Source organism: Pleurodeles waltl, chromosome 4_1 (genome assembly GCF_031143425.1).
Source record: "Pleurodeles waltl isolate 20211129_DDA chromosome 4_1, aPleWal1.hap1.20221129, whole genome shotgun sequence".
Classification (NCBI taxonomy): domain Eukaryota; kingdom Metazoa; phylum Chordata; class Amphibia; order Caudata; family Salamandridae; genus Pleurodeles; species Pleurodeles waltl.
Genome location: NC_090442.1, coordinates 831,820,045 through 831,838,484, shown reverse-complemented (window position 1 = coordinate 831,838,484; position 18,440 = coordinate 831,820,045). Strand labels below are relative to the sequence as shown.

Genomic DNA, 18,440 nt, shown 5'->3' with positions numbered 1-18,440 from the left:
GTTCTTTTCAGATGCACCAGGAGGTGGTCAGATGCATTTTGGACTTTCTGAAGTCACTCTAGCGTTCGTCAATGACCAAAGACAAGGTATGGGTGCAATCCAATTTATAAGGGGATGACTAATGTTCCATTCAGCTCAGACACTTGAATTTCTCAAGAACCAGTATCCTCACCCAATGAGAAGAATTAACTGAAGGTGCCCCCCCCAAGCAGCACAGTGTTTAGAGCTGCACCAAAGTTGAGGACTTTGAACATGACTAATATACATTTTTACGTGTTTAAAGTACTTTGTGTTCCAGGATACTGTTTGGAGAAAGGAAAACATTGTAGAAGTTATAAATCTCAATATGATCCTATGCTGGATATGTAGAGTTTGTAACATCACCTGCATTAATTTTCTCTAAGTTTCCCTTCACTGCTGTATTGATGCACAGACAAAACCAAGGACTCCAAGCCAGAGCTAAAACAGACTTAAGCAAAATCAAGGTGTATGCTGGACCATTAGTGGCTCAATAAGTACCTGCCAACTTTGTTTCATGATCATCAATAAGTCCCTTTACCTATCCTTGGCAGATGAGACTGCCCAAAAACCTCAAGCCAGTTGAAGAGTTCATGCATTCGCTTCAGACCAGATTTTTTCACGTGCGACAAATGTAACTTAAAGGCTGCACCATGAATTCGAGTGAGCAGCCACCAACAAACGTTGCTGTCTTTGAAGTAAACTTTACACCGTAGGCTACTGCGAATGAGGATGTGCAAGGCAACAGCTAGGGAGATAAGTCTAGGAGCACCCAAAAAAAACTCAATTCCTTACAAACTAGAGAAAAAAAAAAGTGAAAAGAGTACAAAAAGAAGTGCGCCCGCAACTAGAACTCACAATTAAAAGATTCCGTTGCTGATCCCACCGCAAGATGGCAGTGTTCAACAAAATGGATATTTGAAGGCCGTAGGCAGTAAAATTTGTGACGAACGAAGTTGGAACATACATCCCATTCACATGCGAGAAAGTACAAATATTTTTGCAATTTCACTGTTTACAACAGATAAACGTTGTATTACTTACTCAGCAAATCTGTATTGCCATTCTCCCGTGATTGGGTCTTGTTCGAATAATTTGCACACCCACACCTCGCCGTTTGCTTTCCTCTCTTTGGCAGCTTTTCTTTGAGCCTCCTCCAGGACAAACTTCTCCTGAGTAGCATCGGTTTGGTCTTTGTTGTTTATGGCTCGAGTCACGTTTTGCCACAGTCTGGTGAAAGGAGGGATGTTGTTTTATTAGAAAGATAGACTGTTTAATACATGCAATGTACAGTTCAGTCGGGGAGGGGAAACACTTGCTTTGAACAGTTAAATGCTAGCAGTCTTAGTTCTACTTGAGAGAGCAGCACTATGGGATTTATAACACACGAGCAGGAACTTTGTTTTAAAAGTATATCATGCTTTAGGTCGGAGCCTAATTAGAATGGTATTCACAAAATTATCACTGCAACTGGAGGTACTACAGTCAAGTGTAATAACATTGAAAAATGTCACCATGGATCAAATCCTTTCATTTAAAATTGATGGACTATTTTTCCCTCCCTTGCTCGAAATGGCCACCTCCTTTAAAAGTTACCCAAGCCTCATCAAAGAAAAGACCGCAATCTCAGTGGTGCCTGCTAACCATTTGACTGTACCGGTTAAAATATTCAACACCTTAAAAACTTAACATTACACACAAGTCTAGCAGTTTGAAAATGGCCCCATATCTTTTTGCTGCATTTTGATAACTGAAAGGCCAAGATTCGTCTTGAAATCATCACTGCATTGATTTCAATGTACAGTCTTGCGAACGATTTACGGATTTGACGTTAACAGCAGGCCTCGACCAATGTTTCTTTATTGTGAATGGCAATTTACAAGCGTGCCAAATTATGATTCAGCGCCTGTCTTAGTGACAGTAGCAACTGAGCCATTCTTATATGGTGTGTTTAGAAAGTGCGTAGGAGAAACAGGAGATAGGAAAAAGAAGGATATGAAAGAGAGAAGGCTGGGATTGACGGAGGTTGAGGCCCCTGAGAGAGAAGAGAGGAATGAGGAAAAGGGTGTATGAGAAAGGTTTATGAGGGACAGTTGGATTTGACAGAAGAGAGGGGGTGTGTGCATGTGTGTGAGAGGGACGTTTTAGTTACAGGTAGGTGAGAGAAAGTAGATGTCAACGTGTGAGACAGGCAGCAGGTTGGTCAGAGGACTGTGCAGGAGACTGAAGAATCTGATAACGGTGTGCCAAAACTATGATAAAACATGGACCAAAGGAAGGGTGGAGAACAAAATATTAGAATAACAGCGAAGAAGAGATTGAGATGAGACAGGGGAAACAATTAAGTCAACATGAGTGAGAGAAAGGGCTAGAGGGAGAGGAAGGGAGTAAGAGAAAGATTCTGTCCTAAACTGGTCCTGCTGGGCACTGGTCTCTTCTCTAGTCTCTTTCACGCACTGAGTAGTGAAGGTTTCTGAAAACGTACAGCATCTACACCATCTTATCAAATGTTAATTTAAAATGTGAATGTGCGGGTATCTCTACCACCAAAGCATTTGAGGCTGATGCATGTCACTTTTGAGGTACTCTAACTTCGTAAATCTCCACATAGGTCCCCGTACTGTCGACTGATGGTGTCACCACAGTTTAAGGCTTAGGTATCTTAGCAAACTATATGGAAAATATGGTACTGACATCCCACACCCGGATCATACTTTAGTCAATATGCATCTATTCTAACCTGCAGAATGAACTGTTATCCATGCAGTGAGACATCCACAGACTTGACCTGCATCCTAGAAGTGTTGTGAGCCTCCTAGTCTAACAACATAGTGGGGGGTGCCACTGGGCCTCAAGGGCTGCTTAGCTGGATCACACTAAAACATCAATTAGTTCTTTATAGCCGTCTTCAGCTTGCATGCTTGGATAAAAGCTTATAAACAACACTGTTCTGTATTAGAGCTGACGGGGCGAAGGAAGAACTGCCATGTATCGTATCAGATAAATGATGACATTGAGTAAAAAAGTCAGAGGGAGAAAGGCGAATGTAAGGGTGGGAAGGAGAAAAAAATAAAACGTATGGAGGGGTGAAAAAAAGAAATGGGGGGAGGGAAAGAAGGAATTGAGGGTGAAAGAAAAAAGGATGGATGGAAGGAGGGAGGAGTGGGAAGAAAACCAAGGAATGAGAAGGGTGAATGGATGGAAGAGTGAAGGATAGATGGATAGAAGAGAGGATGTATTGGTGAAAGGAACTCTTCAAGGATGGATTGTGCTTCACTCACACACTGCCATAACAAGTATGGTTCGAAGTATGGACTGTTTTAATTTTCTGGCTTCTACCGTGATGTACTATGAACTAATATCCTGGTACAAGCACCGGGCTTTTATTTTTTACTGGGAACTTGCATCATATATGAAAAGCTAGCAGCTTATTTAACAAGTATTCTACTGGCATGTTCCTGGGTTTTTGTCAAGCAGGAGCCATTTAAATATACAGTTGTTACTTTGAGTGTCTATGGTGTGAGACATTGTGCAAATTAGAACAATAGCCAGGAGACCTGGGGACACGTGCGTGCACATAGAAACCTGTGAAGCTGGCCAAAGTACCCCCATCTATGGACTCTAACATCTCAGAGTGCATATCTCTTTCGCGTACAACCTGTGTGCATCTGTTACTCTGGTGTAGGAAGACGGAAGGTATTGAGAGAGCGTAGTTTAAATATTATATATACTAGAAGTGAAATGCTTATATCAATGCTTAATGATGCTGCATAGAAAACGACAATAGAGTAATGCTCAAACATGCATCTGAATTACGATTATAATGTGTGTGGTTACCAATATATATATACGTGAATTAATAATGATGATTAAAAAATTATTCATGTTATGATTTATATTAACATTTACGATATCGCATTGTATTAAAATCTCATAAGCCTTAAGTTAGCATAAGTTGTAGATTCAGCTGCCTAGCTTTCATATTAAAGCATTTTAATTTGTTTTTCAGTGTGCTGACTTGCAAAGGGCCATGACCCTGCCTTTGTTCTTTTCCTTCGCTTTACGTAACAAACTCTATTCCATTCTCATCTGCATGCTAGCTGCCTTAGTATGAGTTTTATACAAATTTTGAAACAAAAGTAGATGAAAGAATGTACTAGGACATTTGACCATGGACAAAGGAACTCATGACCCGAGAAACGTGCCAAGCGATGATGAAAAACCCTGTGCCACCTCCGAAGACGACAATTATGAAGACCAATCAAAGTGTTATAAGTTATCGTGGGGTGACAATTGGGATTACCTAATGTATATTTTGATAGGTTAAAGATAGTGGGGTATAGTGGATATACAATAGAATTTGGGGGAAGGTATTACGAAAAAGGGATAAAAACCCATGTCACAGAAGGGACGTTAGAACTAGGTAGGGAATGCTATTGATTTCATCCAGAAACTCTGTCACTCTGTTTGGTGACTTTGAGACTTAATAAACCATCCTTACCCTTATACTGCCCTTTTACGCTTCCCCTCCTTATGAGGGAAGTGTCCCCTGTCCTTAGACGAGGTTAGACTGATGGTGATTCGACTGATGTCCTGAAGACGAAGACTGATCCTGTGTGCTGACCTAATCCTTGGAGGGTAATTATGACAATGCGATTTGTAATTTGTCTGTTTGCTTTTCCTTTCTAGGTACCAACTGCTCATTTTTTTTAGAGGCCCTAGTTAGATGTTTTCTAAATTGGTGTTCTAAATTGTTTTGCATGAAGCCCAACATGCTGATGCTAATTAGTGGTTAGGATAGGAGTCCACTCTGACTGACGCAAAATAGACAAATGACTGACGTTACGCTATGCTGAACTGACACCTATATATTATTCACTGTATGCTGGTCTATGTTTATGCCGTGCTATGTTCTTAAGTTGGTGATTCTTGCATTAATGAAATCTCATCACAGCTGTCATATTGTGACTACGCTTTTATGCTTCCTGGTATTGAGATTATCTCTTCTGCTCGTAGATTGTAATCAATAGGGAATAAAATTCATAAAATTCTAACAAAAGGTGACAATTTGATTAATGTCTATAACCAAGGTAAAGTGTATTGTGGTGGTGAATATTGATGACATTATTGATATACTGTTTGACATACTGATCAGTTATCTCGTCCTACAGTGTCTCTCCACTGGGTCACAAGATTCATTGGCCTAAAACGAGTCCTAATGTGTAATAAATTGACATAGAAGGACGCGTTAACAGTTCCATCAACAATTTAGGTAATATACAGTGCCTTTTGCTGCTTAGACTGCCCATCATCGGAGACCCACCAACAGTCATGTTCTATTGATTGGCATATATATCAACCAAGGCTGCTAAATGAAATAACAGTTTCTGCCTCCTCGAGGCTATGTTGACCTCTTAAGCTTTATGTAGTGCGCTGCCATCCACATACTGGTGTTTGCCCACTCCAACCAAGCCCTTGAAGTAGGACTGACAGTGGAATGACTGCATTGAGTGGTGGAGGCAGAACACTGTAGGACTGGCAGGATTCACATAAAGTGACAGCCGATTTGAAGAGTGACAGCAGCAGTACTGGCTTAATATAATAAATCAAGTGTTACATTATGGGGCATCCCCAGGACCACTAGGATATGCCAAAAGCAGGAGTGACAGGCACTGACAGTAGGTTGGGAGCAACTTAAGTAAGACTTGCAGGATATAATCAAAGCCTCCTTGACAACAGAGTAGGTGAAACCAGAAGTGGAAGAGAATGACAATAAAGTACATTTTCTGTGAACAATGGAAGCTTGCACGCTAGAGTGACCACTGTAGGGAATGATACCGGAGTGAAAGTAGCTGCATCACTCGCACTCACCCATTCATCTACCAACATGTATCAGTGAACTTAAAACCTGCTGCACGCATTAGTGTAATCTAGATGACTGCTGCGTATGCTGTAGATTTTCTATAATCAATGGAAGCTTGTAGTAAAGCTGCTGTGCAAAATCCACTCTGCAGCAAAGTTAACCATGCAACGCGGATGCCTTCTGTGAGAAGGGAATCCTGATTTGCTGCTGGCATGCTGCATCTATTCTGTGAGAGAGCAAAGTTTGTACACCTGCTGCCCGATTTACTGCGGTCTGGTATGATGAAGGAGGGCACCTTGCACTATTGCTATCAAGCTAGAAGGCCCTCATTAAGGGTGGAGGAATTTCACCAAGAGTGATAACTGGTAAAATTCCACCATCCGCCATTCAAGTGCACCTGGAACCTCTTACTTCAGAAAACCGGATCTTTCTTTGATGCTGAGGGTAAAGAGGATCAGGACATCAGACAGTGCTCCTGGGGACACATATAAACATTTCCAGACTCCTGAACCAACCACTGGCACCCCACATAGGAAGTACCACACAAGAGAGGATGGGTGCTCTTCATACTGCAAGTGGGATGCTATAGCAGAGTAATGCTGATCTGAAGTAACACTGTAAAATGTAATGACCAGTCAGAAAGGGGAGAAAATGGTAGGACAAGTAAACTAGTCGAATCCAACAGCTCCGGTTTTTAAAGCACATTAACACTTCCCTGAAAAAAGGGAAATTCTTAAGAATGTAGATTTCTTGGACAAAGAGTGACTACATGGGTGTAAGTGGTGGACATAGCTCCATCTGCAAAGCAAACCACCCTGTGATAAGGCTTTTTAGCACAATTTCTGAAAAGGCATGCAACATGAAAACAAACGTGCGTGTATCAAAGCCACAACTAGTAACAACTTTCACAAATAAAGGTTTCCCTTTAATTCATCTGCAGCCTAAGAGTGGCAGCATCCCCTCTTTAAAATAAATGGGTGGATTCTATCCACCCAGAGTCCACCCCTGACTTGTGCCATGCAAAGGCTGGTGGAAAGGGGGTACCAGCACTGCCAATGCACTTGGCATGGGCATTGCAGGGCCCGTCATGGACAGCCCCGTCGCACATTTCACTGCCCGAATTAGGGCAGTAAAATGTGCGACAGAAATGTGCGACAGGTGCTGTCGCACCCGACGCACCACAAAATTGCTGCCGGCTCGATTCTAAGTCAGCTTCAATGTTGTGGTGAGTTTTCCGCTGGGCCAGCGGGCAGAAACGCTGTATTCGCCCGCTGGCCCATTGGAAAACTCCTAATAGGGCAGGCAAAAGACCTCCATTACTGGCGTTTTTTTGCCTGCAGCCGCTTTGGCGGTCCTTTCATAATAAGGCCCTCAGTCCTGACTGCCATTCAAACCATACATATTCCCGAATGAGAACGGTCAGGTGAGTCTCTGGATTACGGACGCAGAGCACCATATCGTCAGCATACAGGGTTACTGCCAACGGGCATAATCGAAACTTGAGGGACACTGTGGCATGGCGTTGCCTAATAAAACAGGACAGTGGTTCTTTAGCTAGGGCAAATAGACTTTGTGATAGGGGACACTCTTGGCAAGTACACCTACATACCGGAAAGGGGTCCAACATAACGCCGTTTACACCTATCCTGGCTACCGGTTCCGTGTACAGTAGCCGGATCCAATTGTTCAACCCTGTATGAATACCCATCCTCTGTAGGATGGTGAACATGTAGGGCCAAGCAATGGAATTAAATGCCTTAGCAGTGCCGAGAAGGATCGCTGCTGCATTCATAGACTGATCTAAGTGGTGCAGTAGGGCAAATAGTTTACTGAGATTTTGAGTGGTATACCAGGAGGGGATGAACCAGGCCTGATCCAGTGGGACCAAATTGGGCATCAATGGCAGTAAACGTGTAGCTATCAATTTGGCTAAGATTTTAGTATAGGGATAATGGACAATATGATTCACAGTGCTCTCTAAGGAAAGGAGGGAGGTGCAGTGCGTGTAGGTCTCCTTGAACATTCCCTGGAAGGACAGAGCCAGTAAGTCTGCGTACTTATAAAACTTACCCGGTATACCGTTCTGTCCTGGGGCCTTACGATTAGGCAAGCCACTGACAGCTTCTTTAATTTCAACAATGGTTAACTGCTAGCTGAGATAGTCTTTGTCCCAGTGACAGCCACGTCAATGCTATGTTGTCCAGGTAGCACGATATATCGGCAGCTGTCGTCATTACTCTGTGCTCATATAGTGTGGAGTAGAATGCCTAAAGCTGTTTAGAAAGGACCTAGTGTCATAGCACGTCTCACCGTCCAATTTGACTATACTTACTATATGTGTTTGAGCCTTGGTAATCCCGGTCCCCTGATACACATATAAAAAAAAAATTTGGTCCAGAGATTTTAATTTCTGATTTGTGTTTGTGTACGTAGGAGTAATTTTGCTTGGGTAGACCTTGCTGATCTGGGCCAAATTTTTCTGGACAACGTTTTTTTAAAATGGAGGATGTGTTGCAGTGATGATGTAATATTTCAGGAACCATGAGACCTATATACCTCATTTTGGTGTCAAAATATAGGTTTTGGGTAGTCAAGTAGTCTTAAAGAAACAGAAAATAACTCCTCAGAGCAACCCTTTAGCCATTTTCCATGTTTTTAAATTATTATATATTTATATACACCAAACAATGTTGTTGATCTGAATATGAAACAAATAATGTTTATCACTCCTGTTTTAGACACATCTTCACTGTTAACTTTATTTGTTTTTGCAATAGCTCGTGGCACATCTGCAGAATGTTGAACATTTGAGAAGAGCATACTGACAGGAACATGTTTTTGATGCACAGGTTTTGCAAGTACATGTATGTGTAAGTTCTGTGGGTACAGCCTTTAGAAATTTCGTAGGTTTTAGCACCCCATCACCATCTTCCCAACCAAATTCATATGGCTCTTTCTCTACACATGCATGATCCAAAACATTTACACATCTTCTGATCAAGTAGAACGCTCTTTTAATGTGCCCACGCACAGAATATGACATCCGTGGAAGGTCACTTAGCGGGACAGACCTCAAATTCACTGTACCGAAGATAGTCAAATTTGTGACAGTCGGAACTCGTTTTCCTCACATGCACAAGGTATTTTTCTGTGTCTTAAAGTCACATTCTTATTCTGCCTAGGCAAAACCTTTTTAGAAACTTCACAGGTTCAGCAGTTAAAGCTCCAGCTTTGTTCCAATTTTGCTCATTGTTAGAAATGGGGTCTTTGGTTGGCAGTCAGGTTACCTCCTGTCCAAACAAGGACCCTCACTCTAGTCAGGGTAAAGGAGAATAACCCTCAGCTAACCCTCGCTCACCCCCTTGGTAGCCGGGCAGGCTTAACTTCAGAGTTCTAGGTGTAAAGTATTTGTACCAACACACAGAGTAACGTAATGAAAACACTACAAAATGACAACACAGGTTTTGAAAAAACAGGAAATATTTATCTAAACAAAACAAGACCAAAAAGACAAAAATCCAACATACACAAGTCAAGTTATTAATTTTAAAAGCAAAAGAGTCTTAAATCCTTTTGTAAACAGGTAAAACACTGTTAGAGTTGAAAAGTACCTGGGTAGCGTCAAAATAACGCGCACGGGCAAGTGTGCGTAGAAAAAGGTAAGCAGTGTGTTGATTTCTCATCCGCAAGCAAGATCGTGCGCCATTTCTCCTTCTCCGTTCAGGTCGGCGTGCGTCAGTTTTCCTCTCCGCGGGAGAGTGATGCATCGATCCGGGCAGCACTCGGGTCCAGGCTGGCGTTGCGTCGTTTTTCTGCACCCAGCAAGGTAAGCATCGGAAATCCTGCCGCACGGTGATAGCAACACCGCGTTGTGTGGGTTGCGAAGTTATCAGCCTCCATTAGTGATGTGGTGCATCGTTTCTCCAGCTGCGAGCGTCGATCTTCCAGCTGTGCAGCAAGCTCTACATCATTTCTTCAGCCACGTCTCGGAGGTTGCGTCGGTAATTTCCCCGCACGGCGGTCGGTGCGTGGATTTTCAATCTTGCTCTGCCGGGCCCCGGGAACTGGATGGGGCACCACTTGGCAGGGCAGGAGTCTCAGCAGAGAGTCCAGGTGCTGGCAGGGAAAGTTTTTGATGGCCATGACACTTCAACAGAAGGCAAGCTCAGGACAAGCCCTTGGAGATTTCTTCACAAGCAGGAATGCGCAACAAAGTCCAGTCTTTGCCCTCTTTCACAAGGCAGAAGCAGCAACTGCAGGATAGCTCCACAAAGCACAGTCACAGGCAGGGCAGCACTTCTCCTCAGCTCTTCTTCAGGCGGAGGTTCCTCTTGATGTCCAGAAGTGATCTAAAGTCTGTGGTTTTGGGTGCCCTTCTTATACCCATTTTGGCCTTTGAAGTAAGCTTACTTCAAAGGAAAGTCTCTCTTGTTTGTGAAGTCCTGCCTTGCCCAGGCCAGGCCCCAGACACACACCGGGGGGTTGGAGACTGCATTGTGTGAGAGCAGGCACAGCCCTTTCAGGAGTGAGTGACCACTCCTCCCCTCCTAGCACAGATGGCTCATCAGGATTTGCAGGCTACACCCCAGCTCCCTTTGTGTCACTGTCTAGAGAGAGGTGCAAACAGCCCAACTGTCAAATTGACCCAGACAGGGAATCCACAAACAGGCAGAGTGACACAATGGTTTTAGCAAGAAAATGCTCACTTTCTAAAAGTGGCATTTTCAAACATACAATCTTAAAATCAACTTTACTAAAATATGTATTTTTAAATTGTGAGCTCAGAGACCCCAAACTCCACATGTCTATCCGCTCCCAAAGAGAATCTACACTTTAATCATATTTAAAGGCAGCCCCAATGTTAACCTATGAGAGGGATAGGCTTTGCAACAGTAAAAAACAAATTTAGCAGTTCTTCACTGTTAGCACAAATAAAACACATTAGTATATGTCCTACCTTTAACATACACTGCACCCTGCCCAGGGGGCTACCTAAGGCCTACCTTAGGGGCGTCTTACATGTAAGAAAAGGGAAGGTTTAGGCCTGGCAAGTGGGTACACTTGCCAAGTCGAATTGGCAGTTTAAAACTGCACACACAGACACTGCAGTGGCAGGTCTGAGCCATGTTTACAGAGCTACTATTGTGGGTGGCACAACTGGTGCTGCAGGCCCACTAGTAGCATTTGATTTACAGGCCCTGGGCACCTCTAGTGCACTAGGAACTTACCAGTAAATCAAATATGCCCGTCATGGATAAACCAATTACATACACATTTTGTATAGGAGCACTTGCACTTTAGCACTGGATAGCAGTGGTAAAGTGCCCAGAGTAACAAAACAGCAAAAACAGAGTTTAGCACACAACAACCTGGGAAACAGAGGCAAAAAGTTAGGAGAGACTACGCCAAGGATGCCAAGTCTTACACTCAGTGTCATCACCTGTAAAAAAAAATATGTGCCTTGATAAGAATACTAGGCATCTCTGGGTCAAGTTTCTTGTACAGAATATGAATCAGGATTACGTTTTTTTCCTTGCCTGTTCCATAACGTATCCATAACTCTGACAATCCTTTACTTATGAACATTGCAACAAAACTAAGTAGCACAATAATAATATCTGTGTCATTTGACAGTACAATGACTCGACTGGAACCATTTAGAACAGCTCACTCAACATGTGGCTCAACACCAAGTTCAGCTTACTCCAATTTGCTGTTAGGTTCTTGAACAATATGGATTATACCTTCTGAATATATCTGTACAGGCACAAACTCCTCATTGACAATCATTCCAGCTGCAATAATTGGTAATACAGTGTTCACTGAAGCATCAGCAATGTTGTGGCGCGTTAACTTCTCCAAGTTCATCTTGTTCGATGTTGATGACAGAATTTATCAAGTTGTACAGGTATAGGTTTTGAGTTTTTGATGCAGGCAAGGTCAATTGTTCTACTTGTAGACATTTGTCTGATTCTCTCACATTCTTTGACAGATAATTCAAGATAACTGTCAAAGACAATGTGCAGTTCTTGCAAGGTGCACACTGGCTTTGATATCTGTAAAACAGTTTGAACAACCTCTCCGAGGTTTTGCATGGATGGAATCTTGACCATTTGCAATTGTGACATTTAGTTTACAACCGCAGCAGTTTTCAATGAGGACACCTTTTCAAATTTAACTTCTTCAGGTGAAAGTTTATTTTTTAAGCTCATGTACGAGTTTGTGCTTCACTGGTTTGGTTACAGTATCTTCAGCAATGTGTTTGTTGGAAGAAGATCACGTGACAGAATGTCCTTGATAAATTCATCCCTTTCTTCTGCTACACCCGTCTCTCTATGTGCTTCTGAAAGTTTTTTTGTAACCTGTTAAGTAGTGGCTGGTTGGACAAAACTCTTTTTACGGCAATTAAAGTGTGGAAGTTTAGTTTTAGTGAGTATGTCAAACAGCTTTTTCTCTTTCAATACAAATCTCTCCTGCTTCAGTTTTGCGTATAGTTTCAATCCAATCCATGTTCACGGACATCTAGTAGATGTGTCTTTGTATTGTTATCTATATATTGTTTGGTCACAAATTGTGTAGTCACACAGGCTCAGTCGTTTCAAAGGGGTTTCCTTGCTGCTGCATGAAACAAAGTAATCTGTCAACATGTTTATCAAAAAGATCCCCTCTCTTTTCCCACAAGTTTGCAGTGATAAACAGTTGCACGAAGGTCCATTAATTTTTGATTTGTCATCGCTCTGAAAACATTGCAAATAGAAAGGACTTCATGGAAAACTAGCTGCCATTGAGCAACATATTCATTTTTATGTGTCTGACCAACACTTACCTTGGAGCTTTTCTGTGATCTCTGGATCATCTGTTCCAGTTTCAATCAGGAGCCATAGCAATGAACCTACCCTCTCCGTCTTTCTAGCTTCTTCACTCTTTCCAAATACCAGGACCCATATTTCAGGTAGTTTATGCAATTAAATTTGTGAAACACAGTAATTAATGACTCCACAGTCTTCACGTACAGATCCCAATCACCTTTCCGATCAGCATATAGCAAGTTTTTCACTAGAGCTATCATATGTAAACAATCTCCCCAGAACTTGCAAAGTACTGATTTTTCTTCACATTCTTGGACAAACTTTACGAACTTGGTTTTCAGGTTTTCTGATTTTGAACAGAGTATATTGAACATTGCCTGGCTTTGCATTATGTCTTTTGAGATAAGTACACCCTGTGCCTTGTTCACTTCTGAGGTAAGCTATGCAAAGCCTAATGTGCAATTCTTGTTCCAGAAAGCATTCTCATGCAATGTTTCTATAGTCTCGGATATGAAAAGCTTACTTTGTAACAAACTAACATAATGAGTTCCGCTCAATACTGACTGGACAGTTTTGTTTTCAAAGATTTCAGCCTTAATAAGTGCATCGTCTATGCCACATGCACTGAGATAACTTCCTGTACACCACAATGCAACTTTTGTCCTGTGGAAAATGCCCATCATTGGATAAAGATCATCAAATTCTACTTGATTGCTCATAACAATGTCAACTATAATACTGAAAACGCCTTCACCTTTATTGCAGACAATTGGCAGGATAGGCTGGTATTGAAGCGGAGTATGCACATTTTGGAAATTGTTTAGAGCTGTGCATATTGTTGCGTAGTTTGTGACTGCAGATGATAATACTGGTAAAAATCCCACCTTCTTCAGTGGGACGGTATTCTGGGAGATCAGAGCATGAATTCCAGCCAATGGAAGAACTGGCTTTTCTTCATCCTTCAGTCCGCACCGAATAAGTGATATGGTAAATTCAGTTAAATCAGCTTTGCTGACTGCAGCATCAGGAAGAAGATGATCCATGTCCCCAGTCACTATGAAACTTTCTGGTAGACTGGGGGGTGTTGATGGCTTGTAGCGACTTTGCACATGTTGGCAATGGCAGTTGGGTTATAAGTTTGCAGCTTTGTTTGCTTATCCCTACAGCTGAAATAGTTTGTTTTACTGCAGCTACTTCATTGGTACAGACTTGAAAAAGCACCATGGTAGTATTGTGTGCTGGATGTTACAGACAAAGAAGAGCTGTCTTCAAAATCAAAATAAATCATCAATAGCAGCGATTGTGAAGCCTTTCCTCGTAAAGTGGCTTTGAAGTGGTGTGCTGTCAGATTCACAAGATTTTACAGCATGAACTTCTAACAAGTTTCTGCTCAGTACTATGTCATTATAACTTGTGGATTCACCAATCCTAGTTTTTGAAGTGATTAGCTGTCTACTTTTGCACTTGTCATAGATTGCGTGGGCAGTCATCATGTGTAGTGGAGCTTTCTTTTCGCCGTCATATTAATAAAATATGATTTGGAAAAGACGGTACATTTGCACAGCATATGCCTGTCAGTTCATAGGTTTGTCATTCACTTCGCTTATATCTTCAAAGCCATCATCAATATTGTTCGTTCCATTCCAAACTCAAGAACTTTAGTTTGTAACAGTTTTGCTTTTCCGAAACTAAACAGTGATGTAAAACAAAAAACAAAAAAAACGTTAAGACATCATCATGCATTCTTGTTGACTCCCATAATTTGTGGAGCTCTGGGGCATCACAAAATTTGTCATCAAGTCCAAAGCCTACATCTTTCAGGACATTTCTGAAAATGGGTTCCTGTGATTGTACTGCATCATGTGATCTTATTTTGGCAGCAAGAATTTCAAATCAGCTGAGAGCACCACAAGTGCTCATTCTTTTTGTTAGACTGACAAAACGAATTCTGTCATACATTCTCACCAGCAAAATCAAATCTTAATTTAATTATTGTGCATCAATACAGTTTCATCAATGTTGACCATTATTCCTCTGATCTCACGGAGTGTGAACCAGTACCCAGCACTCAAGAATGGCTTTACAACTTCATTTGCATTTTCAAAGAGTGCAAACTTAACTGAAGGCTGGTGGTTACGTTGCTGCTGGGAGCTCATTGTACACTAATTTTCAAATGAATGCTTGCCTGCAGTTAGGGTGGGCATACAAATCAGCTGCAAATACATTCACCTCGCTGGTTAAATCAGCTACTCGGCTGACAATTTCATCTTGGAAGAAACTAGCTACAGATAAAAACATGTTTGCCCTTTGAGACTCACATACTCTGTACTTTGTTCTTTTGTCAATCCCCTTGGCTCCTGTTCTGGCTAAACCGCAGATAAGACATTAAAGATCCTCTGCTTTCTGATCAGTTGTTGGAGGTGATGGGTAGCCATCTATCTTCTAAATAGATGGGCACTGGCTTTAGTTGTCGTCACTTTCTCAGAAGACTCAGATTCTTGTTGTGATTCACCGGTTTCTGCTATTTTTTGACTAATTCTTCACAGTTTTTTTTCCATTGTATACAACTTGTAGCACTTGTTGTCACAATGATAAAATATCTGATCCTCTTCACCAATTAGTTGCAATCTTTTGTAAAATTTGTCTTGACGTATTTTGCAGAATCTCAAACTCTCTTCTGTCCAGCCACAATGTTAGCTTTTCTTTCAGATTAGTTTTGCATATGACACATTTGTCTTTGTTGAAGTAGTTAACAACACTCTGTCAGGAGCTAAAGATCCTCTGCTACCACCTGCTTCACTCATGTTTACAAATTTGGATCAAAGGAAAACCTGAAACAGAAACAATATTAAAATAAATTACCAATACGATGGCTGAAAACACATCATTATAGAGACGCTATTTTGAAAAAACGTGGAAGGGTTGCTCTGAGGAGTTATTTTCTGCCTCAATAAGAATACTTGACCCCCAAAACCTATGTTTGGACACCAAAATGAAGTATATAGGTGTAAGGGTTCCTTCTACCCAGTAATGGAAGACGACTACACTTAATGGTCACTATATAGCAGTTTTATTCTCTATGGATTATCAGGACAGTCAATTGTGCTCCATTTATGTGTGTTTTCTCTTTTCGTCCCCTTTTCTTCTCTTCTGGTTTTCTTCTTCCTTAGGGTCGAGTAATGATCTTCTTGTTTTCTCTATTTTCAGGGTTGTCCATCGAAGAAGGACCTCACCATCATGGGACATAAGGGAAAAATGGGAGAAACAGAAAAGAACGGTACGTGCACTTTTCTTTTCTCTCAATATCTCCTAAAGGGGTAGGGAGTGCGAGGATAAACCACCAAGCGAGTGAAAATAGAGCCCGGTGCCAAAAATAATAATAATGCAAGTGACATTTAAAAATAATTAAACGTTCCGGTGCAAAAGTTAGAGACACTAATAAATAGATTTGACCTTTTTTGCATCAGAACGTTCAACTGTCTTTTGTGGAGCCCAAGTGTCCGTACCGTACGCAAAGAGAAACCAGTCTTCCCCTCCTAGAGGTTGTTCTTCTAAATAGCCCCTCTACCAACAGTATCCCGAGGGATTTATAAAGCAGGCACGAACCTGCGTAAGCCACGTCCCCCCTGGGACGTGGCTGGCTCTGGAGTCCGTCAGGTCCCTCCGCGGTGGTGCTTCCAGAGGTATCGTCGTAGACGGCGATATCTCTGTTCTGTTCCTGTCTGGTGTCCCGCCGTTTACTTTCTTCCCCTCTGCTTCCTGGAACGCGCCATCTTCCTCGTGTTCAGTTCTTTTAACCCTGATATCCAGGTTGACGTCCTGTGACGACACTTCCGGATATTTGAAGGCACCCCCGGGGCACCATTCTACGTGTCCCGGGGTATCGTAGCGCTGACCCTGTTACAAAAGGTTTCATGGTTCTTGAAATTTTACATAATCACTGCAACACGTCTGTCGTTTTAAAAAATGTCTTCCAGAAATAAATCAAACTGGATTAGCAATGTTTACCCAAGCTAAATTACTTCTCTAATGACACAAAAACACAAAACAAAAATGAAAATCTCTGAGCAACAATTTTTTTTTACAGAGATATATCAAGGGAACAGGACTATAGGGTTCTTAAGTTTAATAGCCGGAGCACGCCCAGGCCTGCCCCTTCGCCATATGCACCGGCAACATGTCTCCTCAACAAATGTTGCACCTCATTTTCTGCAGTCTCACTGCATTCTATCACCGTGTCCCAAATATTCGCCAGTATGTCAGCCAAAAGGTGGGAGGCATAGTCCTTCTTCCAAATCCTGGAAAGTTTCTTCAATAATCTGTAACCGAGACCTGATGTCTTTCAATACGTCAGCTTGTGCCCCAATGCTAAGCCCTTAATAGTGGCTTTAAATGTCTCTGAGAAGATGCCTGCTCTCTCCACTAATTTTTGTTTAGAAGAAAGTACTCTACAATGGCCCCACGGACCGTCTCCCAGAACACTTGGTTGAGCAGGGCTGAATGAGGTAAGCGCCAGCACAATTGCAGAAGGCATACTTGGGACACACACTGTCATGTGTAACAGAGCATGATCTGATAGGGTGCGGTGAAGATAGCGTATGTCTCCCACCCAGTTCTGAATCTCCCCTGTGTTCGACTATTATTCAAAACGGGACTATGAGCCATGTACTGAGGAAATGTATGTACCCTAACGAAAGCCGTAGCCACAACACATCCATAACCCCAAACTCTGTCATGAATTCTCAACTTACTTTAGCGGCATGCTTATCCTGTCCACTTGAAGAGGCTGACCTATCCAGCCTGTGTTCCAGGCATAGGTTGAAATACCCTCCCCATAGCATGGATGGTAAATCATGCAAACAACCCCATATATGCAGAAAGAATTCCCGGCCATCAACATTTGGACCATAAGACTTAATCATAGTGACCATGGTACCACATAATTTACCTTGTGCTAAAACATACGACCTTGCGTATCTATCTCTGAATGCACCAGTTCAAACTGAACTCTTTTCTGAATTAGGATGATCACCCCTCCCCTTCTTTCCTTCCAGATGTAGGTGGAGTACAAGGAGACTAATCAAAAACCCGTCCATCTTGCACCCAGCACGTCCGCAGCATGCTTCGACAGATGCATTTCTTGCAGATAAGCAACATGTACATGATGTCGATCCAAGAGCTGTACTTTCCAGGACACGAAGATGAAAGGCCACGCTAGTATTGTCATTAAGGCTCATACTTCCAGAACATCACCAAGTGCATGTAATAATTACCCAGTGTACATCTGTTCGTGGCATGAGACGCTGCAGATTCACATGCTGTGCACATCCCGCCATCTAGTGTTGGGCTCGGAGTGTTACAAGTTGTTTTTCTTCGAAGAAGTCTTTTTCGAGTCACGAGATCGAGGGACTCCTCCCCTTTCGGCTCCACTGCGCATGGGCGTCGACTCCATCTTAGATTGTTTTCACCGCAGAGGGTGAGGTAGGAGTTGTGTATATAGTAATAGTGCCCATGCAATGGAGTAAATATGTATGTACATAATGTGGTTTAAAGTGATATATTTACAAATGTTCAAGATCAACTTAAAACGGCTACAGGCTCCCGGGGAGGTGGGAGGGAGCATGTGAATCTGCAGTGTCTCATGCCACGAACAGATGTACACTGGGTAAGTGGCATTTTCCGTTCGATGGCATGTGTAGCTGCAGATACACATGCTGTGCATAGACTAGTAAAAAGTTATCTCCCCAAAA

At 42.2% G+C, this 18,440-nt stretch overlaps 1 protein-coding gene across 3 annotated transcripts in view; it reads right to left on the bottom strand.

The window, feature by feature from the left end:
* The window catches only part of OSBPL8 (oxysterol binding protein like 8), a 943,374-nt gene that overhangs the window by 59,172 nt on the left and 865,762 nt on the right, over window positions 1-18,440 (bottom strand). For all 3 annotated transcript variants that reach the window (XM_069229570.1, XM_069229571.1, XM_069229572.1), the window contains one exon: window positions 1,063-1,248. In XM_069229570.1, the coding sequence (XP_069085671.1) occupies window positions 1,063-1,248 (186 nt within the window). The remainder of the gene's footprint in view (window positions 1-1,062; window positions 1,249-18,440) is intronic.